A 21,620-nucleotide genomic window follows, 5' to 3' on the forward strand; every position below is an offset into this window, starting at 1 on the left:
TCAGGCCAAGTTCTCGCCTTGCCAGGGACGGAGGCAGGCAGAGCTGGAGAACAGGGACCTTATATAGAGGAGGAGAAGATGAAGGCTGAAATAACCTCTGGTTTCAGGCTCTGGCCTGAAGTAGGACCTGGACCAAACTCCCTGCATGCCTTGAGCATGGCACTTTATTCCCCCACTTATTCCTTGTTCCCTGGCTTACTTCTCATCAGAGGAGGAGAACAGCTCTACCTTACCAGCAGGAGGTGTGAGAGGATGTACAAACACTGAAGTGAGAGGTATCCAGAAAGCAGCAACAGGGCAGCCACACAGACCCAAATCCCACCATATGAAGGGCACCCCTCCTCTCCTCCCACCCTGCAAGACTGAGGGTCTCCCACGCAGCTTCACAGCCCCAGAACACGTTACAGAGGCTCAGATCCTCCCTCCCTGCTACATCTTGGAGTTCCTTCACTACCGCAAGCCCTGGACTTGGAGCGTGGCAGATGCAACCACAAGCCTTAGCAGGTTTGTTCAGGTGCAGAGAGATACATGCCCAGACTCCTGCCACAGCTTTGTAACGCTGATGCTTGCCCCGAGACCAATGGGACTCTGGTGAGGTCTGGGGAGAGACAGGGTGCATAACTAGGTAGAGATCAGCAAGGGATGAAGGTGGATGGCTGGGTGCCACATAAGGATTTGTCCTCGGAGCTCCAGGGAGAAAGGCCCATCCCCAGCCTATCTGGAGGAGCTGGGACCTGAGATACATACCCAGGTGGTTCATAAATGCCATCCACTGCTGGCAGGTTTGATTGAAGAGTGGGTGCATGGTACCTACATCCCCTTCTTCCAACTGGCAGGCTCGGCGCCTGAGAAGAGGAAAGGGAAGCACAGTTATACCAGATCAAAGTCAACAGCAATGAAGGCACAAAGGTGCAATGGTTTCTCCCCACCCAGCTTCAGAGCAGAGCCCGGGGAGCCCCCTTTTTGGGTTGTTACAGCCCTTGAGCTTGGTCCCTCTGGGTCAGTAGCCATAGGGGTGTCAGGTGTTGCACAGGGCCCCACAATGGAGGGAAGGGATCTCTGTCAGGGAGAACCAGCAGCGCTTCCAGCAGCACTCCAGCAACAAGGATCAAGGCTTTGTGTGTGGAAGGCAGCTCCCCTAACTGGCTGTGTAAGGGAGAAACGGCAAGGAAAGGGGACGTGGTGCAGAGGGTTAAGATGCAGACAGAGCCAGCAGGATATCAGGCTGCGGAGTGCTGTACAGCAGATGGAGGGGAACAACACCCCGGCTGCCTGGCCTGCAGACTGTGCTTGCCTCTGTGCCTGTTCCAGTTCAGCTGTGGCTGTGGCCCGATCCTGGCTCAGATGCTGCTTGACACTCTCAGTCTTGTGCCGCCGCCTTGTGCGAGCCTCTTCTGGTCTCTCCAGCACAATGTCGTCAGTAGTCTTGGGGCTGCCCAGCTCCGAGGACTCTGCCTTGCTCTAGGGAGAAGGGGGTGAGTTAAGGCTGTGCACATGCACAACCCAGCTCGCACTCTGATCTCAAAGTCCCCGCTACCAGCCTGGCCTCCTGACCCCAGCCAGATCCCTCCTCTCCGTTCCTCCTGGCCTGACACGCCACGAGGACTTACAGGCCCTGCTCCCCACTGGTCCCTCAACAACATTACCAGCATGTCCCAGAAGCTGCGGCGTCCCAGCTTGCTCGTGGGTGTCACTGGCTCCCCAGAGCTGGATGAAGGGGCAGAGGTGAAGTGCAAGGGTGGAGGACAGCTCCTGCCAGCCCCACCAGTGGCCAGGGCTAAGCCCTTCGTCTCTGACATGGTCCTCCTTAGGCCTCCTGTGGAGACAGAGCAAATCAGACTCTCCAGAGCCTCCTGCTGCAACACTGCTGGTGTCCCTGTGTACCCCACTGTGGCTGGCCAGAGCCTGGCTGGAGAGAAGAGCCCTCAGCAACACCCAGCAAAGAAGCTTCAGTCTTGGGGAGCAGACAGACCTTTAAATATCTCTTCCAACCCTAATTTCTATAATGCTTCTTCCCCGAGACATCACACAGTGCAGCTTCCTCCCTCCCTGCCCTCTCAGCCCCAGCTCCCCCAGCACAGCCAAGCTCCCACAGGCCAGGCAGGAGGAGCGAGGCTGGCTGGGGCCTCAGGGTGGCCATCCTGGCCGGGCTCTCACCCGCAGAGCTCAGCTCCTCCAGGTCTGCAGCGCCCAGGGGGCAGGCAGCTTCCACGCAGAGCGGGGCTGGCAGCACGAGGAACTCCATGACGGCATCGCAGAGAGCGTGGCGCAGGGCCCCGCGCAGCTTCTCCGACAGCTGCAGCAGGCTGATGTTGCCCTTCTCCCAGATATCCAGGCGCACCAGCACGCAGGGCTCTGTGGGGAAAGGGCAGTCCTGCATGGCTCTGCACCCCCACGTTCGGCAGCCCTCCTAGGTGACCCGGGGGATGCGGAGGCAGCGGGGAATTGGCAGCTTGTGGCCTGTTTCACTCCCTACCTGAATGCAGGGTGCCAGCCTCTGGCTGGTGCCTGCTGACCGCAGTGAGGCTTTCGAAGTCAGCATCCTGCAGCAGGCCCACGATGGGTGAGGAGGAAGGGAGCTTCAGAGGGTCAGGCCTCTCCCCGTGGGGCAGCGAGGTGGGGCTGCCGTGCTCATCCACAAACGTCAGTGCAATGCATGCGATTCCTGCAGGGGAGAGCCCAAGACAGCCTCCATCAGCCCAGCACTGGGTGCACCTCCACAAGCCCTGCCTACAGCCTGCCATTCTGTACCTGGGACCGTCATGTCACCACTTGGGTTGCACAGTGCCACGTGCCAGGCAGGGCCCACAGGAGGGGACACAGCCAGGGGAGCAGATGCTAGCTGTGCCCTTGGGGAGCCAGGGTAAGAAGCATGGTGTTTGGCACCAGGTGTCCCCATCACCCCAAGAATCTCTCTCCTGCAGCATCACAGCAGCTTTCGCCTTGTCCTGCAGGAGCTTCCTAGGTTGTCCAGCCCCATATGCAAGGAGGAAGTATCTCCATTTGCCCCAGGAGGGCCTTTATGCAGAGAGATCCAGGATTGGGCTCACCATCCCTATCCTCTTAAGGGACAGAGTACAGAACCCAGATACTCTCCAGCAGCCCTCTCCAGGCTATGAAGGACCTCAAGTCCCTGCAGAGGAAGGCTGTATACATGACACCTTGTTGCAGATTACACTCACGGCCCCCTCCTCACCATACAAGATCTGATCTTGAGGCCTTCTCCACACACTCCTACCAGCAAGGCTGGGGACAACGCAGGTTGACACGTAGTATTAGCCTGGAGTTGCAGCAGAGTAAAATTCAGGCCCTGCCTGTAGCCTCCCTACGCTGAGCCCTATGCACGCACAACAGGACAGTTCAGAGATGCAGAGCAGCAGCGTGGTGCTTGCTCCACAGCCCACGTGCTGCGTGCCCTGGGCCACGCAGAAGGAGAAGCCTTGCTACAGACCAGAGTGGAAACAGGAGCTCACTCCCCATGGCCCAGCTTGCTGGCCAGGGCACCAGGGAAGCAGCATCAGGGATGCAGTTGTGAGGTCCAAACCCCACGCTGTAACCCTAGATCACAGGTAAGAAACTCAAGACCTGAGCTCTGGGGCTATGGGAAGAGGTAAGTTAGCAAGAGCTGCCAAGGACATTACTGCCTGCTGCACTGGAGTTTGCTGAGCTAGATGCTCCCACCCCCTTTCAAAGCCCCTTGACCGACTAAGCCAGCACTCAGGTGACTGTATGGCAAAGCTTCCCCAATGCTGCCAAAGGATGATGTGTGCAGGTGCAAACCACCTCAGCCCCACAGCGTTGTTGAGCCTATACTCTGTCCTCCTCCCCAGCAGCGATGGGAGTGACACCGGACTCTGCTGTCACAGCGCAACCAAACTGCACCTGACTGGATCCACAGCACCGCGTGGACGATGGGTGCCCTCCCTGTGCTGAGACAAATCCAGCCCCAGCAGACTGTGCCCAGGTCTAATCAGCAGCACAACCACCTGGTCTCCATCATTCCTAATGAAGCATAAGCTCTGCAGCAACCTTTCTTCCAAGACATGCCAGACGCAAGGGAGAGGGCACTGGGATGGAGAGAGCTGCTCCCAAAGGAGAGAGGTGGGCATTCAAGTCAAAGCACAGCTCACTTGCACTCACACTGAGGCAAGGGAACTCTACACCTATGAGCACCCCTCCCCTTGAAGAAAAGTACAGGAGCTGTCTTATCTCAGAGATGCTCTGCAGTAGGCTCCAACATATCTCTTCCCCAGACAGACACAGGAACAACCCTTCATCCAGCAAACAATGGAGAAGTTTGCAATTTCCTAAATATCAAAGGTAGAGGGGACCAGGACTTCACCCAGAACAGCAAATCTGTTCCACATGAGTATGAGCTCTCCCGAGCAGACTTTCTCTCTTTAAACAGTAAAGGGCACAAACTCCTCATCTGTCTGGCTTGAGAGTCAGCCCCAGGCCCACCAGAATGACAGTGGATGTTCATGCGGGTAATTGCAAACTAAGATGTAGTTATTCCCCTCTCCTTCTCCTGGATAAACTCCCACACTGAGCCCCTTCAGCCTCCCCCTCTCTGGCAGGTTTCCCCATCATATCCATTCCTGTAGCTCCACTCTGCTTCAGTCTGTCTCAGGTGAGGACATGAGAACAACCAAGCACAATGTCCCACATCCTCCTTGTGCTGGGACACGTGCTCTAGAGAGGGAGCACTCACGGCAGTGCTTTCAAGCAGGCCAGGTCAGCAGCAGCAGGAGCAGACTCCTTGTTTGCACATGCTCCCTGAGACAGAGCTGGTTTGCCAAGCAAGCGCCAAGCACTCAACACCCTGCAGCTGGCTCAGTCCCTTGGGGCAGAGATGACGGCTGCCCCTGCCCCACCAGCAGAAAGGCTAGCCTCCCCGCCGCAGGGAACAAGGCTTCCAGTCTTGTTACAGGAGCACAGAGAAGCTGAAATGCAACCACTAAGTCACAGGTAAGAAACAGGTAAGAAACTCAAGACCTGAGCTCTGGGGCTATGGGAAGAGGTAAGTTAGCAAGAGCTGCCAAGGACGTTACTGCCTGCTGCACTGGAGTTTGGCTACATACTCATCCATCGCACCCCGCGGAGGGGTGGGGTGCTAGGGAGCTGTTACCTCCCATCTGTGAGGGACTCTGAGCCCCCTCTGACTCAGGCTCACTGAAATACAAAGTACAGATCTAGTGGTGCCCGGCCACTCTAGCCCCTTGGTATGCAAGGGAACCCCCCATCCCAGGACACAGCCACTGGGAGAGTGACAATGCCACACTCTGGAGCATGAAACCATGGCTGAAACATCATCACCTGTCTTCCTCAGGGAGGAAATGCCTGTTTGGACCTGTGGGGAAAAAAGGGTGAAGGATTTTTGGAGTTCACTGTTTGCAAGCTAACAGGGCAGCACACGGACCCTCTGCAGCCAGAGACTGCAGAGCTGCCATCTCAGGGCAGCTGGTTCTGTTTGCTCATTTATCCAGCCAGCAAGAAAGAGGAGGCTCAGCTAAATGGACACACATACACAAACACACAGAGGAGTCAGAGCTGAAGCCACAACACGAGGTAAACAAGAACAGCAGAGACCAGAGGGGCCAGGGAGCTGCACAGGAAATGGAACTGGAGTAATACTTGGAGCCACAGGTGCTACCTTGGAAGTGGGAGAGTGGAAAGAGGTGCTGCACAAGGTCCGACATGGTACCTACATAACAGAAGAACATTCAGACGGTGCATGAGGGACATGAGACACATGACGGCCAGGTGACAGACCACATGGCCTGGACAAAACATGACATGACAGCCTGCTGCGGGATGGGCCCTATCCAATCCCTCCTCCAGCAGTCCAGAGAAAAGAGCAAGGATATTGCCCCCACAGCCCGTGCTCAGTTACACGCGGCACTCAGCTACCCCTTCGCGGCAAGGCTCCAGCAACAATTGTCCCTGCTCCCCGCTCCAGCCCCACTGAGCCTCTGTGCCCCACACTTACTGAGGTCTCACTGTGTCTCGCCCCCACAGCTACTGCAACCTAGAGCTGCTTCCTACAGCAACAGGCCAAGCTTAGCAAGTTGCTCTGTGGGAGGCCTTGGCTTGCTCCACCACACATGCAAGGGCGTGCAGTCCCTCAAGCACACACCCTGCCCACCTCCCAGCCATTGGAGGAACACGCTGCCCTGACACTGGCCCTCCTCAGTCACTCAGAGCTCTCCAACATGGGAAATGGCTCTCCAACACACAGCCCCATACCCTGTTTCAGAAATGAGTTTAGCACAGTACCTTTGCCACCAGTGCCTTGGCCACCTGGCTTGTTGTACAGATAGAGATCCTGGTCAGGGATGCTCCCACTGTGGTTGAAGTAGTGCTAAGGAGAGCAAGGAAGAACAGTGACAGAGACTAGAGAACTTGCCTTAACTGGAAGCAGAAGCCCATGTGCATGCAGAGCTCATCCCCAGATCTGTAGCAAGCTATCCAGACCTACTTAAAACACTTGCCAGCACAGCCTTGGCCACTGTTGGGCAGAAGGATCCTCCTACAGCTCTGTGCAGGGTTATATGGCACTACACATCTGGCCTCACCTTCTATCCTTGCTACAGCCATACTGAGGGGGTGGTAGCAGCTATCAAACTTTTATTAGCCTTCATGTTTCAGTCCTTAGATCGGAGGGAGCCATGCAAGGAGCCAAGCTCAGCTTTGCAAGGGGGTCTTCTCCCATGCTCTTGGAAGATTGTTGGCATGAGCTTTGTGGCTGCTGCTTTTTGCACAGCAAGTAACCACTTGTATCAAAGCAAGGCCTGTCCAAGTTTATACCAGGTGAAACAGGAACTGCTCATAGTCCTGTGAAACTCCTCCAGGCTTCAGTATTCAGTGTCAGTTCCTCTCTCACACTACGTGGCAGAGCTAGGAACATAATGACTGAACTGCCCCCACAAATGCCCCCAGCAGCAAGTAGAAGCTGGGCAGACTGCTGTCCCAACTCACAGCCCTCCTCACCTTGAAGTGGTGCTCCACGTTGCTGTCTGTGTACTTAGGGGTGTGCAGGAAGATGAGCAGGTTCTGGCGCAGATAGTAGGCCACCGCATGCAGCCAAGGCAGGGCAGAGGGTGGCAGTGCAAACTGCAGGACCTCTGTGGGTGGTGTCCCAGGGGGCTGGATAAACTGCGGAAAGAAGGCTTTAAAACTCAGCTGAGACTAGCAGGATGCTCTGGGGCTCTGATACTGATCCAAATTATGCCAGCTGGCTATGCAAAGGGAGAGTGTGGTGGGCAGAACCCAGGTCCATAGACAGCATCCTGAGACAGATGTGGGCAGATGTTCCAGGGTTATTCACAGGGAGGCTCTGCCATGCTGCAAACCCCAGCCAAGGGGATCTCCCACCTACCCTGGCACCCACACAGTATATACCTCAGTGAACGCTAGCCTGAGCAAGCACTGGAGCCGGGAATGAGATGCAGCAAACTGCCCTGGCCTTCCCTGCCCTGGGGCAGGAGATGCTGAGACAGGTCAAAAAGTAGGAAAGTGTTATGGGCTCTGGGATGAGCAGAGCACATATCCAGTGAGGTACCTCCACATCTGCTGGGGTCAGCTTGCAGTTCCGCACCAGCATCACAGTGATGATATCCAGGGTGGCCTCATCCAGGCGTCTGCGCAGCACTTTCACCAGCTCATCTGTGATCTCAGGCCCTGACAAGTAAGCAGAGGTACAAGCAGCTTTTTCATCCCACCCAGTAAGAATGACCACAGCCACCCCTCCCTGCCTGTTCAGGATGTACCACCCTCACAGTCACTTCCTGCAGGAAACATGTCTTTCCCCACCATCAATTTCTTGAGGTGTCTTTTTCTACCCGTTCATGATCACAAAAGACTGCTGGTACAGCAGGCAAAGACAAATGCACTCCTGCATAGGGAAAGTTGGTCTGCAGGAGGTTTCATTGTGGGCCATGGATCCTTTCCTCACATTCCCATCCAGATAGAACGGAGAGCAGGTCTGGGCTAAGGAAAAGCAGCTTGCTCAGAAGGGAGATTTAAGCAAAGAGGGCAGGGACTGGAGCTCTATTCCTCTGCTTTGCATCAGCACAGCCCATCGGCTGCCAGGTGCTGTAACACCTACCTGCTGGGGCAACACCATGGACCATCAGTTGGATGTGCCTGTCTACCTGTCCCACAGGGCGGGTAGAGTCCACACTGCGGCATGAGGCTGTGTCCAGAGAGGAACGAGAACCCTGGAGAAGCAAAAACAGCCATGTGGAAACAGTTTCCATGTGAGTTCTAGATCCATCTGGCTGTCAGCAAGGTCAGGCAGAACCCACCCACTGCTACCCCACTCCACACATCTACAACATAGGTTTTATCCTATGTAAAACCCAGGTTGCTGGAACTACTGAGTTCCCTCCACTCCTGTGACCAAGAGCACCAACATCCACTCCCAGAGAGCAGCAGACTCACCATTAGATCCTCAGTGTAAATGGGCTCCTGGCTGCGTGTCAATGCCAGCGAGCGAGATGCTGGACTAAGGACACTCTCAGCTTCCCACACCTTCCCACTGTAGGTGGTTTCCGTCAGTCTGAATACAGGAGAAAGACATGTCAGCCTCCATTCCCAAGGACGACAGCATCATACCTCCACAGAAGATCCACTCTTCCTTGCTCTCCCCTGTGCACTTTCTGAGGATTAGTCCTTGTGATACGGAGCTTGTGGAAAAATTGCTCTCTGGCTCCCTCAAAAAAAAATCATCCTTTTCCCTCCCGTGTAAAGGCTTAGCACAGGGAGAGCAGGAAGGGCCTGGCTTGATGTGACTCTGACTCATCAGAAATCAGATATTTGCTGCTTGGGTCACAGCAGGGTCCCTGAGGCTGGGCAGACACTTTTTGCCCCAAGGAGCTCTCAGTCTGGTGTAATGCACGTAGCAGGGCAGGGTCAGGCCAACAAGTCACGTTGGCTTCTTACCGGAGGTAGAAAACAGATTTAGTGGCACGTTCCTGGTAGACAAACATATTCTTCCTGTTCACCACAGAGAAGGCGTTGAGCACCGAGCGAAGCGCCTGGATAGCTGTGGGCAACGTGGGATGTTAGCTATCCCACACACACTCTTCTGGTGTGCCAATCCAGCCAGAAGCCAGACTCTTGACACGCAAAATGAGGGGGAACCTGGGCTGTACGCACCTCGTGAGACTCCCATGTTGGGGCCCATCTTGAGGCGTGAATGTACATGGATGAGTGTGCTCCACACAACATCACAAGCAAAGTGCCCTGGCATGAACTGCATAGTGGCAGCCAGGTAGTCCCGGGGCTGGTAGCTCTCTTCTACAGAGTAATCTACAAAGAACATAGGACATGGCTGGGGCCATAGTGTGGAAGTCACCATCTGTTTAGTCACCCATGGGCAGGCAGTGGCACTGCCGCTGAGGCATGGCTAAGGGCATATTCATACCGTCTGTGGGCATGACACGCTGCCTGTACGAAGTATAAGGCGTTTCACTCTTCCAGATGTCCTCCTCACTTTCTGCCACCAGTAATGAGTTGCATATGTGGCTGTCATGCAGGTCCTGCAGCAGCAAGCGCTGCAAAGGATGAGTAAAGATTGGTTCTGTTGCTTGTACAGCCCACAGAAGACAGCACGGAGAAGGGCTTAGAGCCCGACTGAGTCCCTTTTCCTTTGACCTCCAAGCTGAGACTCCACCAGCTGAACTGGCTCCCCAGGCCCTCCTCTGAGCTGAGCCCAGACCAGACAACCTCCAGAGGTCCCTTCTCATCTAAGCCATCTCGCAACTTGCAGCTCTGCCCTTGCCCTCCGCAGATTTGTTACCTGATTGACAACCCTGCAGATTTCACTGATCTTCTTCACCACCACCTGGTTGAGACTCTGGCACTCCCCTGGCTGCTCCTCTTCCGTCTCTGCTGATGCTGCCTTCTCCACACTCAGGCTGCTTTACAGGGAAGGGGAGAGAGGGGTCAGCAGAGCACCTGAACAGTGCCCGTCCCTGTGTGCTGGGAGCAGGAACACAGTGGGGAAGGGTGGCTGCTTTCCCCTTATGGAGCACCAGTCTAGTCCTGCAGCTCCCCACCCACATGAGGCAGGAAGGCGATCCTGTCCAGAGATGAGGGAGTGGCAATGAGGTCCTGGTACAGAGAACCTGTGGCCAAACAGCGGGACCCTCCTTACCGTGTGTGGTAATAGACCTCCACTCGGTCCTGCTGGATTTTTATGATGAGCCAGAAATCCGGCATAAGGGGACACCTGGGTTCCTGGTCGCTCATTAGTGCCTCTTCATAGTCCGAGTCACTGCTTCCCCCATCGTAACCTGCAATGTATCCTCACTTCAGTCCCAGGCTGCCTGGCAAGTCAGCCTTGTCCCAGGGCACAGCAGGCTCTAGGAGATCAGAGCCATTCACAAGCCCTGTCCTCAGGGCTCAGGGGTCACCCCAGCACAGGCACACAGTCCCCCATGCCCCCACACTATCATGTCACTGCCAGTGTCTGCCTGCACGCAGTGTCTGCCTGCACTGCCAGTCACCCCTGCCCCAGCAGACTCACCCAGGTGGTCAGAGTCCATGCTGCCCTGGCTCGACACGAGGCTCTGCACACGGCTGGGACGCTGCTTGCTGGAGCCTGCAAAGGGAAGAGGGGTTTGATCATGAGAGCGCTTGCTAAGCCCCATCACACGACCCATCTGCTGGAGGAACATTATACCACAGGACAACCAGGCAGCGCTGGCCATGGGGAGGCAGTGCTGGGGAATGGGTTTCTCGCAGTCACTACCAGAGTCACCAGGAACTTCATGTTATTAGGGATATCAGTGTGGCAGCACAGCCTAGTACCCTGGGCACTGCTGAGCAGTGAGTTGCCAGCACCCTGGCAAGGAAGAGACCAACAGTGCAACACCATCAATTCTGGTTTTTAGGGACTGAAACAGGAGAGGCAGTCATGTTTTGTATGCTACAGCCAAAACAGGGCCCTTCCCTTAAAAGTTCCTGAGGCTGAGGTACATCCTGCCCACATTCACAGCTCCTACCTTCCCTGCCCTGTGTTACGGAGTCAGCCAGGCTTGCTGCATATGGTGTCACCAATGGTGATTTCTCGCTGTTGCCCTTTTCAGAGGATGAGGATGGCAGTGACTGTATGGTTGTCTCTAGAGCTGCCTCCTCCAGGGAGTCATGGCCAGGTGCTCTGCTCTGCTCAAGGCTCAGCGCTTCTCCTGGGACCTGCACACAAGCCAGGTTGCAAAAATGACTAGAAAAACAGGCACTGAAAAAAGTCCAATCATACTGCTGCATCCTTCTACCTTCTATTACCAGAGTGTCCCACACCGTCCCACCAACAGACCATCTCAGTGTCTCTCACCTCATCCTGTGCGTGGCTGCCTCCACGTACGGGGTTTCCTGTGTCTGGCACAACGTGTGTCTCACTCTCCGGCCACCCCCAGAGACCCTGGGCTTCTTCTGGGAGGACACAGCTTGCATGGTGTAGCTCGGAGCCCTCTGCCTCTGCTTCACTGCTCCCCTCCTGGCCTGCCTGGCCCAGGGCTGTCCTGGTGCCCCCTCCAGCTGGCTGCTGCAAGCAGGGTGTCCCTGAAGGGTCTGGAGCTGCCCGCCTGGAGTGCAGGCGGCTGATGGAGATGTAGTGGTAGTCACTGCCTTCTGCATTGAGCATGTAGCCTGGCAGAGCCATTCTTCTGAACTCCTGCAACACAGGGAAGAATAAGCATCCTGCTAGCTAAGTGTACGACGCTGCCTCAGGGCTTTCTCTTTACCTCCTTGAACTTCTCCAGAGAGTGCTCAGGTCCAAAGACAAACTGGAGCAGCACTACCTCGCTGTGGCAGCTGGGCCGCCCCTTGGAGTTATAGATGTGGGTGGCCACTCGGTGCAGGATGGAGGTGCTGATGACCTGCGAGTGGCGCAGCGCAGACACAATCTCATCATCCAGGAGCCAGCGAATCTAAGCAGAGCAAGGACACAGAGCAAGACCTAGATGACCAGCATTTGCACAGCTGCCCCAATTCTGATCCAAGTCCCAGAAGGATGAGGGCAGCCCCTCTCATCACCTACATCCCCTCATCTCCTTCTGAAAGTACCTAAGAAAAGGTCTTTGGAAGAGAGGTCTGTCTGTCCCACCCTAACGGCAGTAAGAATTTTGTCAAGGTAATCCCACACTTTTGGGGAGCACAAGGCCAATGGCCTATGTGATACCAGCAAGGCCTGAAAGTCACTTCAGTTGACAGAGGTTGCAGCTTGGAGCATGCTAGGAAGCGTGGAACAGCAGTTGTGCGCTGTGGCCACGTTGCTCCAGCTGGAAGCATGAAGTAGGCAAGGCTGGCTTACCTCATTCATAGTGGCTTCAATAGCTTGCCTGTGCACTCCAGGGAGGTTGGAAAGTGCAGGGTGCCTAGGAGAGGGGAGAAGAAGAATCAACCAGTCATTTTCATTCATGCAGCCACCACAGTGCAGCTCCTAGGCGGCAAAAGGAGCCCATGAGGGGCATGCTACATCTGCAGTGCCATACCTCTCATCTCCTGTGGACGGGAGCCGTTCCAAGTTGTGCATGATATCCTCATCTGAGCGGAAGGAGGATGGCTGCCCTGGAGAGCGTGTGAAGGACACGCTGCTCTCTGAGGTGCATCTGCCACAGGAGAGAGAGCAGGCTAAGCATCAGCTTTTTTTTGAGCCAGAGAGGATAAACAGACACAGGCTCCAGAGAGGGAAAAGGGATCTCTAGAGGAGGTGAGCCCATCTTGGAAAAATCTTAGTTTTCTTAGGGCTGTAGGAGCCTCTGTGAGAAGGAGAATCCCAAGTCTCAGCACATGGAGAGGAGTTGAGACTGGGTGGCTGGGAAGGGCAGGCAGAGAGTGAGTGACTGACTGGGCCTCTTTCCACCTGCCTGTTGTGAAGAATGTCTGTGTTCACAACTTCTATCTCCAGGGGCAACGTCAGCACGAATATGTCCAGGGTCACACAGAGGTCCCCCAAGTCAATGGTGTTCAAGTCCTGGCAGCTTTCCAGGCAGCCCAGAACTTCCCCTGAGGAGAGATCACAGACGAAGGGAATCAGGCAACAAATAGCTCTGCTTACACACATACACAGCCTGGTGGCAAGTACAGAGACTTCAAGAGGTGGCTGTCCCACACACCTGGACAGGCTCAAGAAGGCCACCGTCCTCCACAACCAATCCTACAGCAAGTGGGAGACCTGGTAAAAAAGCCCTTGTCTGATGATGGGAGACCCTGGGGGCTCTGTACAGGGAGGGCTGGTCCAGAGGGTCTGCTCTTGAGGACACAGCATCTTTGTTCCAGGGGCTGCTCACCCAGCAGGGACCTGACAGAAGCCCTACTGCCCTTTAACCTCACAGCAAGGCTTGCTCTTACCTAGACAAGTCGGCAGGGACTGCACAGGCATGGAGCTGTGCTGGCTACGCAGCTTCACTGAGCAGGTGAGGTGTACAAAGAGTGGGGGCATCTCCTGCTCCAGGAACTCCTGTTCATTGAGTGAGTCCCCTCCCAGCACACTGAAGGAGTCATCATCCTGGTTCACTGTGTTGGAGTCCGAGAGGGAATCTGTATCTGGGAACTCGTGCTCCAGCTTCTCACGGTACTCCACCTCCAGCTCTGGGTCGCTCTCTGTGGCAATGCAGCACCCAGACACAGTTCCTGTTGACACAGGTTCCCTGTTAGCAAACCAGGCCCACATCCCCAGAGACCCCACCAGACACAGTCAAGCTCTGAAAGGCATCACCACAGTGAGACTACAGACACTTTCTTCTCCAGGACAGACCAAGCAAATGTTACCTTCTTCAGCTGCCAGTTCTGCCTCTGATCCCTCCATGTCCTCACTGCCTTTCCTGTCCGCCTGATCCCGAGATGCCTCTTCCTGAGATGGAGAGAGGAAGGGCAGATACTAGAACCATGCCAGGCAGTGAAGCTGTTGATGGGCCCCCCAGGGGTTCAGTCTACCCATGGGTCTGCCAGCCCCAAATCCAGATCTGACACCAAGCAAAGCTACTTCCCTCCACAAGGACTATGTGCCTGCCAGGGCAGCACCATGCCTACCTCCTTCTTGGCTGACGGTGGACAATAGAAGAAATAGTGAGGATTTGATGGCACTGGCTTGAAATGTAAGCTTCCAATTTCCAGGAATTTTTCCTAAAAGATAAAATCCCAAACATGAAGCAGACATTCCACTCTACCTTCCTGCAGAAGCCAAGCCAAGCTCCCATGTTCCTCACCTGAATAATTTTATGCAAGTCAGGGTGTGCCTGGCAGGGCTGTCCAATTTCCAGCAGTGAGAGGGGAAACTCTGAACAGCAGCTGGTACCCATACTCTTTGGCTCCTCTGTGGGGCTAGCAATGTTATGGGAGTCCTGCTCACTGTAGTCCTCCATTTCCGCGCTGACAGGATTGTGGACAGGTCAGACAAGCAAATCGAGAAATGGGAATAGTTGTATGTATTATCTACCCTGCAAGCATCCCACCTCACAGCTCCCTACACCTCATCTGTGTAAATACGATGCCACTTACACAGCCCCCACCCCTACAGCCCCAGAAACCCTCTTGCCACCCATTAACCCAGGTAAGCACTCAGGCTGTCTGAAGCGAAGCCAGAGGCAGTTTAACCATGCTGATCCCGAGGCCAGGTACTCTTCGCCACACTACACACCCTCCCTGGGAAACAGAGACATGTGGCTGAGTATAGGGACAGGCCTGGAGCAATCTGAACTACCAACACCCAGTCCAGGGCACCTCAGAGCAAATACCACCACGCCAGCACCCTTAGTGTCTTGGCAGCACAGAGCAGAGCGCAAAGCTCAGGCCCATGCTCACTCAGCAGCTCCATGACAGAATCAGTTCCTCAAACTCAGAAAAAGCAATCCAGCGAGTAGGATGTCATTTGGTCGAAGTACTCCCCAGGTATTCAAATTAGTAATTGCACCCAGATCTGCCATCTGTATGTGTCACAAGCTGTACACCCTTCAGTCATGTTTATACAATCTGCATTGGGATAGGTGATTTGTAATATCTTATAAACAAAAAAAAGTTCCCACAGTTTTCCTCTGGGAAAGTAGCACTTGAAGAAGTCATCTGACTTTCCAAACACTGAGTGTTCTTCAGAACCGCAGCCTCATCTTGATAACTTACAGTATAAGAAGAAATAGGATTGGGGAGTCCCAACAAATACTAGTGAATTCACATAAAGGAACTGAGGATAGTCAAGTGCAAACAGAGGACAAAGGACCTAAACAGGGTGTTTCTTCAACAGACACTAAGGCACAGTAGAACACTTTTTCCATTCCTTAAGTTTCCAGAGGCAATACAAACCTCAGAAATACCCTAAGAAATAGCAGGACAAAAATTTAGCATCAAGCATATTCCAATTCTGCCTTGATATTTCTCTTGTGAATTTTTTTCCAGAGTTTTAATTAAAAAAAAAAAAAAAGACACTTTATTCATTAGAAAAAGATAACAAACCTGTCATTTTCACCAGAGTCAACAGCAAACTCAAATGAGGCAAGCAGCAGGAGATACGTAATTTCTCCAGAAACAAGTCTGAGAGTTACTTGCAGACAAACTGCCCTCCAGCTCACACCAGATGGGACAGTAATGAGCTAAGACTAAGAGAGAAAGCAAAAGGATGGATGTCACCAGAGATTATAAAAAAGAGAAGATCCTGGTGGACACCATATCAGGTGGGTATCCCACTGGAAATATCTGTCCTTACATGCAGCTCTGTTAGACCCTGCCTTGCAACACTCCTTCTAGCAGGCAGTAGAAGATGCTTGAATAAAGATCTGTCCTGGCCCAATGCTAACAACAGAAGCAAGACCGAGGTGGGCCCCTACCTTGATTCAGAGACCAAGACACCCCTTTCCCTAGAGCTCTGCTCCTCTTCTTGCTCTATGCTGCCCACTTGGAAGCTAGCTGTCTTGGAGTGTGTACGGAAATGTTGGTGGCTCTCTCGGAATGAGCGGACATGGCTGCACACTGTCAGCAGGAAGTTGGTGATATCAATCTCTTGGAGCAGCTCCTCACAGTAGTCCATGGCTGTAAGTAGGTCCTGGGAGCTGATGCTGTGTGACTGCTGAAGGCTCTTGAACAGCCCTACAGATCAAACACAGTGCTTGAGCGCCCCACTGCAAGGATGCAAGGCCATGGGAGTCAGGCAATAGCCACATACAGATTTTCACTAAGTCCCAACACAGAGTTGCAGTCAGCACAGGTGCTGGGAGACAAGACTCAGCCAGGATGCCTAATGCTACATGTTAGCCTGGGCTTGTGTCATGCCAGAGTGGCCTAGGCATCTGCCGCCCTGAAGGTGAGAGGAAAAAGTCAAAGGGACCCCCCCCAGCACTGCACAGGTCCAGGAACAGCCCATGCAAGGTGCATAGGGAATTCGCAGAGGCATCTTTAAATCCGGGAGATCAGTCCCACAGCTCCTCCCTATGCTCAGTGTAAGATCACAAGAAAAATGAGACATTGCTTTCTTAAAAGAAGATCCAGGGTCCAGCCCCAACCCCAACCCTGTCTCAGCTCCCATCACACCACTCCTCACCTTTCACATAGCACTGGTGGGAATGCTCCTGCAGCAGCGTGCAGTAACTCACCAACTCCTTATGCTTGTGGTCTAGCCAAGCAGCAGTAGGAGGACGCTCTAGAGACTGGGACCTGGAAAAGAGCAGCTGCAGCCTTCAGCACCAATGAAACACGTTTTAGACTATAAATGGCTCTGGCGCCAGTAAAGCAGGGCCCTAGGGCATGCACAGGCCATGGCTGCTATAAGGCAGAGAGTCCAAGCCAAGAAAATAAGGCAGGGCTAGAGCCAGCCTCTTGTCAAGGAAGCTCCTCTGTTTCCTGTCTAGGAAGCAAGTATGGTTTGTATTACCTGAAAAAGATGTCCCGGGGAGGACGGTGTGCCCGTGGGCTGACAAGCTGCTCTCGTAACAGCTCCAAAGAGCAGCTGTAGATGTAAATGGGGCAGCGAAATCGGTGGCACTCGCCTAGCTCAGATTGTGAGTTCTGGCGACAGAAGGAGATATGTACATCTCTCCGCGAGGGGCCACCCTGTTCTCCAGGGTCACGGCTCACTTCTGCAAAAGAAACAATCCTGGGATAAAGGCCTTTGATGGACTGCTCACTCCTGGTCTAAGAGGTCACAGCCCTCACAGCAGCACCCACAGGTAGGTATCGGTTTTACAAGCTTCTCACCCCACAAACCTCAGGGGCCATTCTCCTCACTCAGCACCCAACCAGCCAGTGCTTTGGCCACGCTGACCCCCTTCTTCGGCAGCCATGACTGTTCACCACCACCACCACCTTCTGCAGCAGCATGACCCTCCATCCTCATTGCAGGCCTAGCTGACTGCACCAGGGACTGTGCAATCAAATCCCACATACCTCAAGACCTGTGCCCTTCTCCCTAAGACAATGTGCTGCTGGTAGTACCAGTCTGGATCACAACACAAGAGTCACTGGCTTTCCAGTGCAGCCTAGTACTGCAATTCCCAGTAGCTTCTATCTACCTGCAACCTCCTTGCCCACAGGGAGCCAGCCTTGGGCCATGGGCACTCAGCTCACGTTACATTCGCTCACCCCCCATGAACATCATGAAAGCTGGCTGAGGCTTCACTGTGCCCCTTGTCCTGACTCTGACTCTGCCGACTGCCAGGCAGGAGCTGACAGGCTGTAGCAGCCTGTTTGCTCAGGAACTTGCGGGGGTCATCGACAGAGCTTTAAACTAGACTCGAACAGGGAGGGGGATATCAGGCTTGCCCAAGGGAAGCTGAGGGATGATGTGCCACGGTTAGAGGGAGCGGGTGCCAGCGAGGGCACTCAGCCTGTGTGTCTGAGATGTGCAGGGTACACTGAGGCACAGCTGAAGTCAAACAGAGTTGAGCTAGGGGATACTGAGGCAATAGGAGCCAAGAGGGAAACGCCACTGAAACACCTCAAAGCACATAAGGGGTGTTCTTCCATGAAGGAGACACAGATGACAGCCCAGCTGAAGTGCCTCTACACCAATGCACGCAGCATGGGCAAGAAGCAGGAGTTGTTGGAAGCCATTGTACATCAGGAAAACTATGATATGGTTGCCATCACGGAAACAGGGTGGGATGACTCGCACAACTGGAGTGTGGCGATGGATGGCTATAAACTCTTCAGGAGGGATAGGCGAGGCAGGAGAGGTGGTGGGGTAGCCCTATATGTTAGGGAGCATCTGGATAGTTTAGAGCTTGATGATGGTGACGATAGGGTGGAGTGTCTATGGGTAAGAATCAGGGGGAAGGCCAACAAGGCAGATATTGTGGTGGGAATCTGTTACAGACCACCCAACCAGGATGAGGAGACAGACGAACTATTCTATCAGCAGCTGGGAGAAGCATCACGATCGCTAGCCCTTGTTCTTGTAGGGGACTTCAACCTACCGGATGTCTGCTGGAAATACAATACAGCAGAGAGGAAACAGTCTAGGAGGTTCCTGGAGCGTGTGGCAGATAACTTCCTGACACAGCTGGTGAGTGAGCCAACTAGGGAAGGTGCTCCGCTGGACCTCTCGTTCATGAACAGAGAAGGACTTGTGAGCCATGTGATGGTTGGAGGCCATCTTGGGCAGAGCGATCACAAAATTATAGAGAGTTTTTGATACGTGGAGAAGCGGCGAGGGGGGTCAGCAAAACTGCCACCTTAAACTTCTGGAGGGCAGACTTCAGCCTGTTTAGGAGACTGGTTGACAGAGTCCCCTGGGAGGCAGCCCTAATGGGCACAGGAGTCCAGGAAGGCTGGACATTCTTTAAGGAGGAAGTCCTAAAGGCACAAGAGCGGGCTGTCCCCAGGTGCCGAAAGACGAGCCGGCGGGGAAGAAGACCGGCCTGGCTGAATAGAGAGCTCTGGCTCAAACTCAGGAAAAAGAGGAGAATCTATGACCTCTGGAAGAAGGGGCAGGCAACTCAGGAGGACTACAAAGGTGTAGCAAGGCTGTGCAGGGAGAAAATTAGAAGGGCCAAAGCTGAGCTAGAGCTCAATCTGGCTGCTGCTGTAAAAGACAACAAAAAATAATTCTTCAAATACATTAGCAGCAAAAGGAGAGCTAAGGAGAATCTCCAGCCCCTAGTAGACGGGGGAGGGAACACAGTGACCAAGGATGAGGAAAAGGCTGAGGTACTTAATGCCTTATTTTCCTCAGTCTTTAATAGCAGGGCCAATTGTTCTCTGGGTACCCAGCCCCCTGAGTTGGAAGATAGGTACAGGGACCAGAATGGAGCCCCCATAATCCCAGGGGAAATGGTTAGTGACCTGCTGTACCACTTAGACACTCACAAGTCTATTGGGCCTGATGAGATCCACCCGAGAGTGCTGAAGGAACTGGCAGATGTGCTCACCAAGCCCCTTTCCATCATTTACCAGCAGTCCTGGCTAACTGGGGAGGTCCTAGTTGACTGGAGATTAGCAAATGTGACGCCCATCTACAAGAAGGGCTGGAAGGAGGACCCGGGGAACTACAGGCCTGTCAGCCTGACCTTGGTACCAGGGAAGCTGATGGAGCAGATCATCCTGAGTGCCATCACACAGCACGTAGAGGATAACCAAGGGATCAAGCCCAGTCAGCATGAGTTCAGGAAAGGGAGGTCCTGCTTGACCAACCTGATCTCCTTCAACAACAAGGTGACCCGCCTAGTAGATGAGGGAAAGGCTGTGGATGTTGTCTATCTAGACTTCAGTAAAGCCTTTGACAGGGTTTCCCACAGCATTCTCCTGGAGAAACTGCCTGCTCATGGCTTGGACAGGTGTACTCTTCGCTGGGTAAAGAACTGGCTGGATGGCCGAGTCCAGAGAGTGGTGGTGAATGGAGTTGACTCCAGTTGGCGGCCGGTCACAAGCAGTACTCCCCGGGGCTCTGTGTTGGGGCCACTCCTGTTTAATATCTTTATCAATGATCTGGACGAAGGGATCGAGTGCACCCTCAGTAAGTTTGCAGATGACACCAAGTTGTGCAGGAGTGTTGATCTGCTTGAGGGTAGGAAGGCTCTACAGAGGGACCTGGACAGGCTGGATCGATGGGCCAAGGTCAATTGTATGAGGTTCAACAAGGCTCAGTGAAAGGTCCTGCACTTGGGCCACAGCAACCCCATGCAACGCTACAGGCTTGGGGAAGAGTGACTGGAAAGCTGCCCAACAGAAAAGGACCTGGGCGTGTTGGCTGACAGCCGCCTGAATATGAGCCAGCAGTGTACCCAGGTGGCCAAGAAGGCCAGTGGCATCCTGGCTTGTATCAGAAATAGCGTGGCCAGCAGGACTAGGGAAGTGATCGTGCCCCTGTACTCGGCACTGGTGAGGCTGCACCTCGAATACTGTGTTCAGTTCTGGGCCCCTCACTACAAGAGAGACATTGAGGTGCTGGAGCGTGTCCAGAGAAGGGCAACGAAGCTGGTGAAGGGTCTAGAGCAGAAGTCTGATGAGGAGCGGCTGAGGGAACTGGGGTTGTTTAGCCTGGAGAAAAGGAGGCTGAGGGGAGACCTTATCGCTCTCTACAACTACCTGAAAGGAGGTTGTAGCGAGGTGAGGGTTGGTCTCTTCTCCCAGGTGACAAGTGATAGGACAAGAGGAAATGGCCTCAAGTTGCGCCAGGGGAGGTTTAGATTGGATATTAGGAAATTTTACTTCACTGAAAGGGTTGTCAAGCATTGGAACAGGCTGCCCAGGGAAGTGGTTGAGTCGCCATCCCTGGAAGTATTTAAAAGACATTTGGATGAGGTGCTTAGGGACATGGTATAGTGGTGGTCTTGGTAGTGTTAGGTTTACGGTTGTACTCGATGATCTTAAAGGTCTTTTCCAACCTATACGATTCTGTGATTCTGTTATTCCTCCTACCTCAATCTGCCCAACAGTGTGCTTGGGAATAGCAAGGATACTAATACTCTAGCAAGGTGCTGTCCTGAGGGCGGTACCGTGGGCTGGTGTTATGCTGAGGGTAGGTAATGGCACTGCAGCATCCTCTTCTTCAGCCTCAGCCCTGACTCGCTCTGCACAGACAGGTCCCAGGGTATCCTCTCCAGATCGACTCTCATCTTTTGGAGGTTTGTCCAACCCGCAAGCCATCAGCTTCTGTACATCTGGAAGAAAACAAAATAAAATCACCCTCTGTCCAGTGAGAACAGTTTAACCCCTCCATCTACATTCCCAAGAGGGCAGATGTCCCTGCTACCTCTTTGTCTGTGGGAGCAGCTCCACAGAGTACTTCCAGCTGAGCCTACCAGCCTTCACCAGCAGCTCAGTGGAAGCCAGACCAGTGCCAATGCCCAGAAGCAGGGACTCTCCCAGACCATCCCATCAGCATTCTCCTTACTCCTTTCATTAACAACCCTACTAGGAAAACAGTCCAATGGTTGCAGCCAGCAAATGACTCGAAGCCACATCCCCTGCCTGAAAACACTTATGTGGGCAGCACCATGTCCAAGGAGAGAAGAGCAAGACATTCAGCACTTTGCACTACTCTATTCCTGGCCATATGGTGCAAAAAGACTGGGTCTAGACTCTGTTGTTCAATTTTCTCTCCATCTTACCAGAGCTGATTCTGCTTTTGCTCTTTTCCTGAGGAGGCACTTGGGACTGCTGCCTCCTCTTGCTCCCTACAACAGGCGGCC

The 21,620-nt window shown here is 53.8% G+C and overlaps 1 protein-coding gene across 11 annotated transcripts in view; it reads right to left on the reverse strand.

The window, feature by feature from the left end:
* SZT2 (SZT2 subunit of KICSTOR complex) overlaps positions 1-21,620 on the reverse strand; it is a 63,898-nt gene that overhangs the window by 16,843 nt on the left and 25,435 nt on the right. For 9 of the 11 annotated variants that reach the window (XR_012043571.1, XM_072868823.1, XM_072868819.1 and 6 more), the window contains 30 exons: positions 20,925-21,089; positions 16,865-17,069; positions 16,535-16,647; positions 15,825-16,083; positions 14,214-14,376; positions 14,038-14,130; positions 13,777-13,858; positions 13,357-13,638; positions 12,873-13,011; positions 12,498-12,614; positions 12,317-12,380; positions 11,748-11,933; positions 11,339-11,677; positions 11,010-11,199; positions 10,532-10,606; positions 10,160-10,298; positions 9,803-9,923; positions 9,428-9,557; positions 9,160-9,312; positions 8,944-9,046; positions 8,443-8,560; positions 8,108-8,219; positions 7,562-7,680; positions 6,991-7,155; positions 6,277-6,361; positions 2,477-2,665; positions 2,158-2,355; positions 1,647-1,816; positions 1,295-1,461; positions 748-845 (listed from right to left, as the gene is read on the reverse strand). Coding sequence is in view for 10 of the 11 variants with exons in the window: in XM_072868823.1 (XP_072724924.1) it covers positions 748-845; positions 1,295-1,461; positions 1,647-1,816; positions 2,158-2,355; positions 2,477-2,665; positions 6,277-6,361; positions 6,991-7,155; positions 7,562-7,680; positions 8,108-8,219; positions 8,443-8,560; positions 8,944-9,046; positions 9,160-9,312; positions 9,428-9,557; positions 9,803-9,923; positions 10,160-10,298; positions 10,532-10,606; positions 11,010-11,199; positions 11,339-11,677; positions 11,748-11,933; positions 12,317-12,380; positions 12,498-12,614; positions 12,873-13,011; positions 13,357-13,638; positions 13,777-13,858; positions 14,038-14,130; positions 14,214-14,376; positions 15,825-16,083; positions 16,535-16,647; positions 16,865-17,069; positions 20,925-21,089 (4,539 nt within the window). In the remaining variant the exon portion in view is untranslated. The remainder of the gene's footprint in view (positions 1-747; positions 846-1,294; positions 1,462-1,646; positions 1,817-2,157; positions 2,356-2,476; positions 2,666-6,276; positions 6,362-6,990; positions 7,156-7,561; positions 7,681-8,107; positions 8,220-8,442; positions 8,561-8,943; positions 9,047-9,159; positions 9,313-9,427; positions 9,558-9,802; positions 9,924-10,159; positions 10,299-10,531; positions 10,607-11,009; positions 11,200-11,338; positions 11,678-11,747; positions 11,934-12,316; positions 12,381-12,497; positions 12,615-12,872; positions 13,012-13,356; positions 13,639-13,776; positions 13,859-14,037; positions 14,131-14,213; positions 14,377-15,824; positions 16,084-16,534; positions 16,648-16,864; positions 17,070-20,924; positions 21,090-21,620) is intronic. The other 2 variants (XM_072868818.1, XM_072868825.1) reach the window with 1 other exon arrangement.

Source organism: Ciconia boyciana, chromosome 7 (genome assembly GCF_034638445.1).
Source record: "Ciconia boyciana chromosome 7, ASM3463844v1, whole genome shotgun sequence".
NCBI lineage: Eukaryota > Metazoa > Chordata > Aves > Ciconiiformes > Ciconiidae > Ciconia > Ciconia boyciana.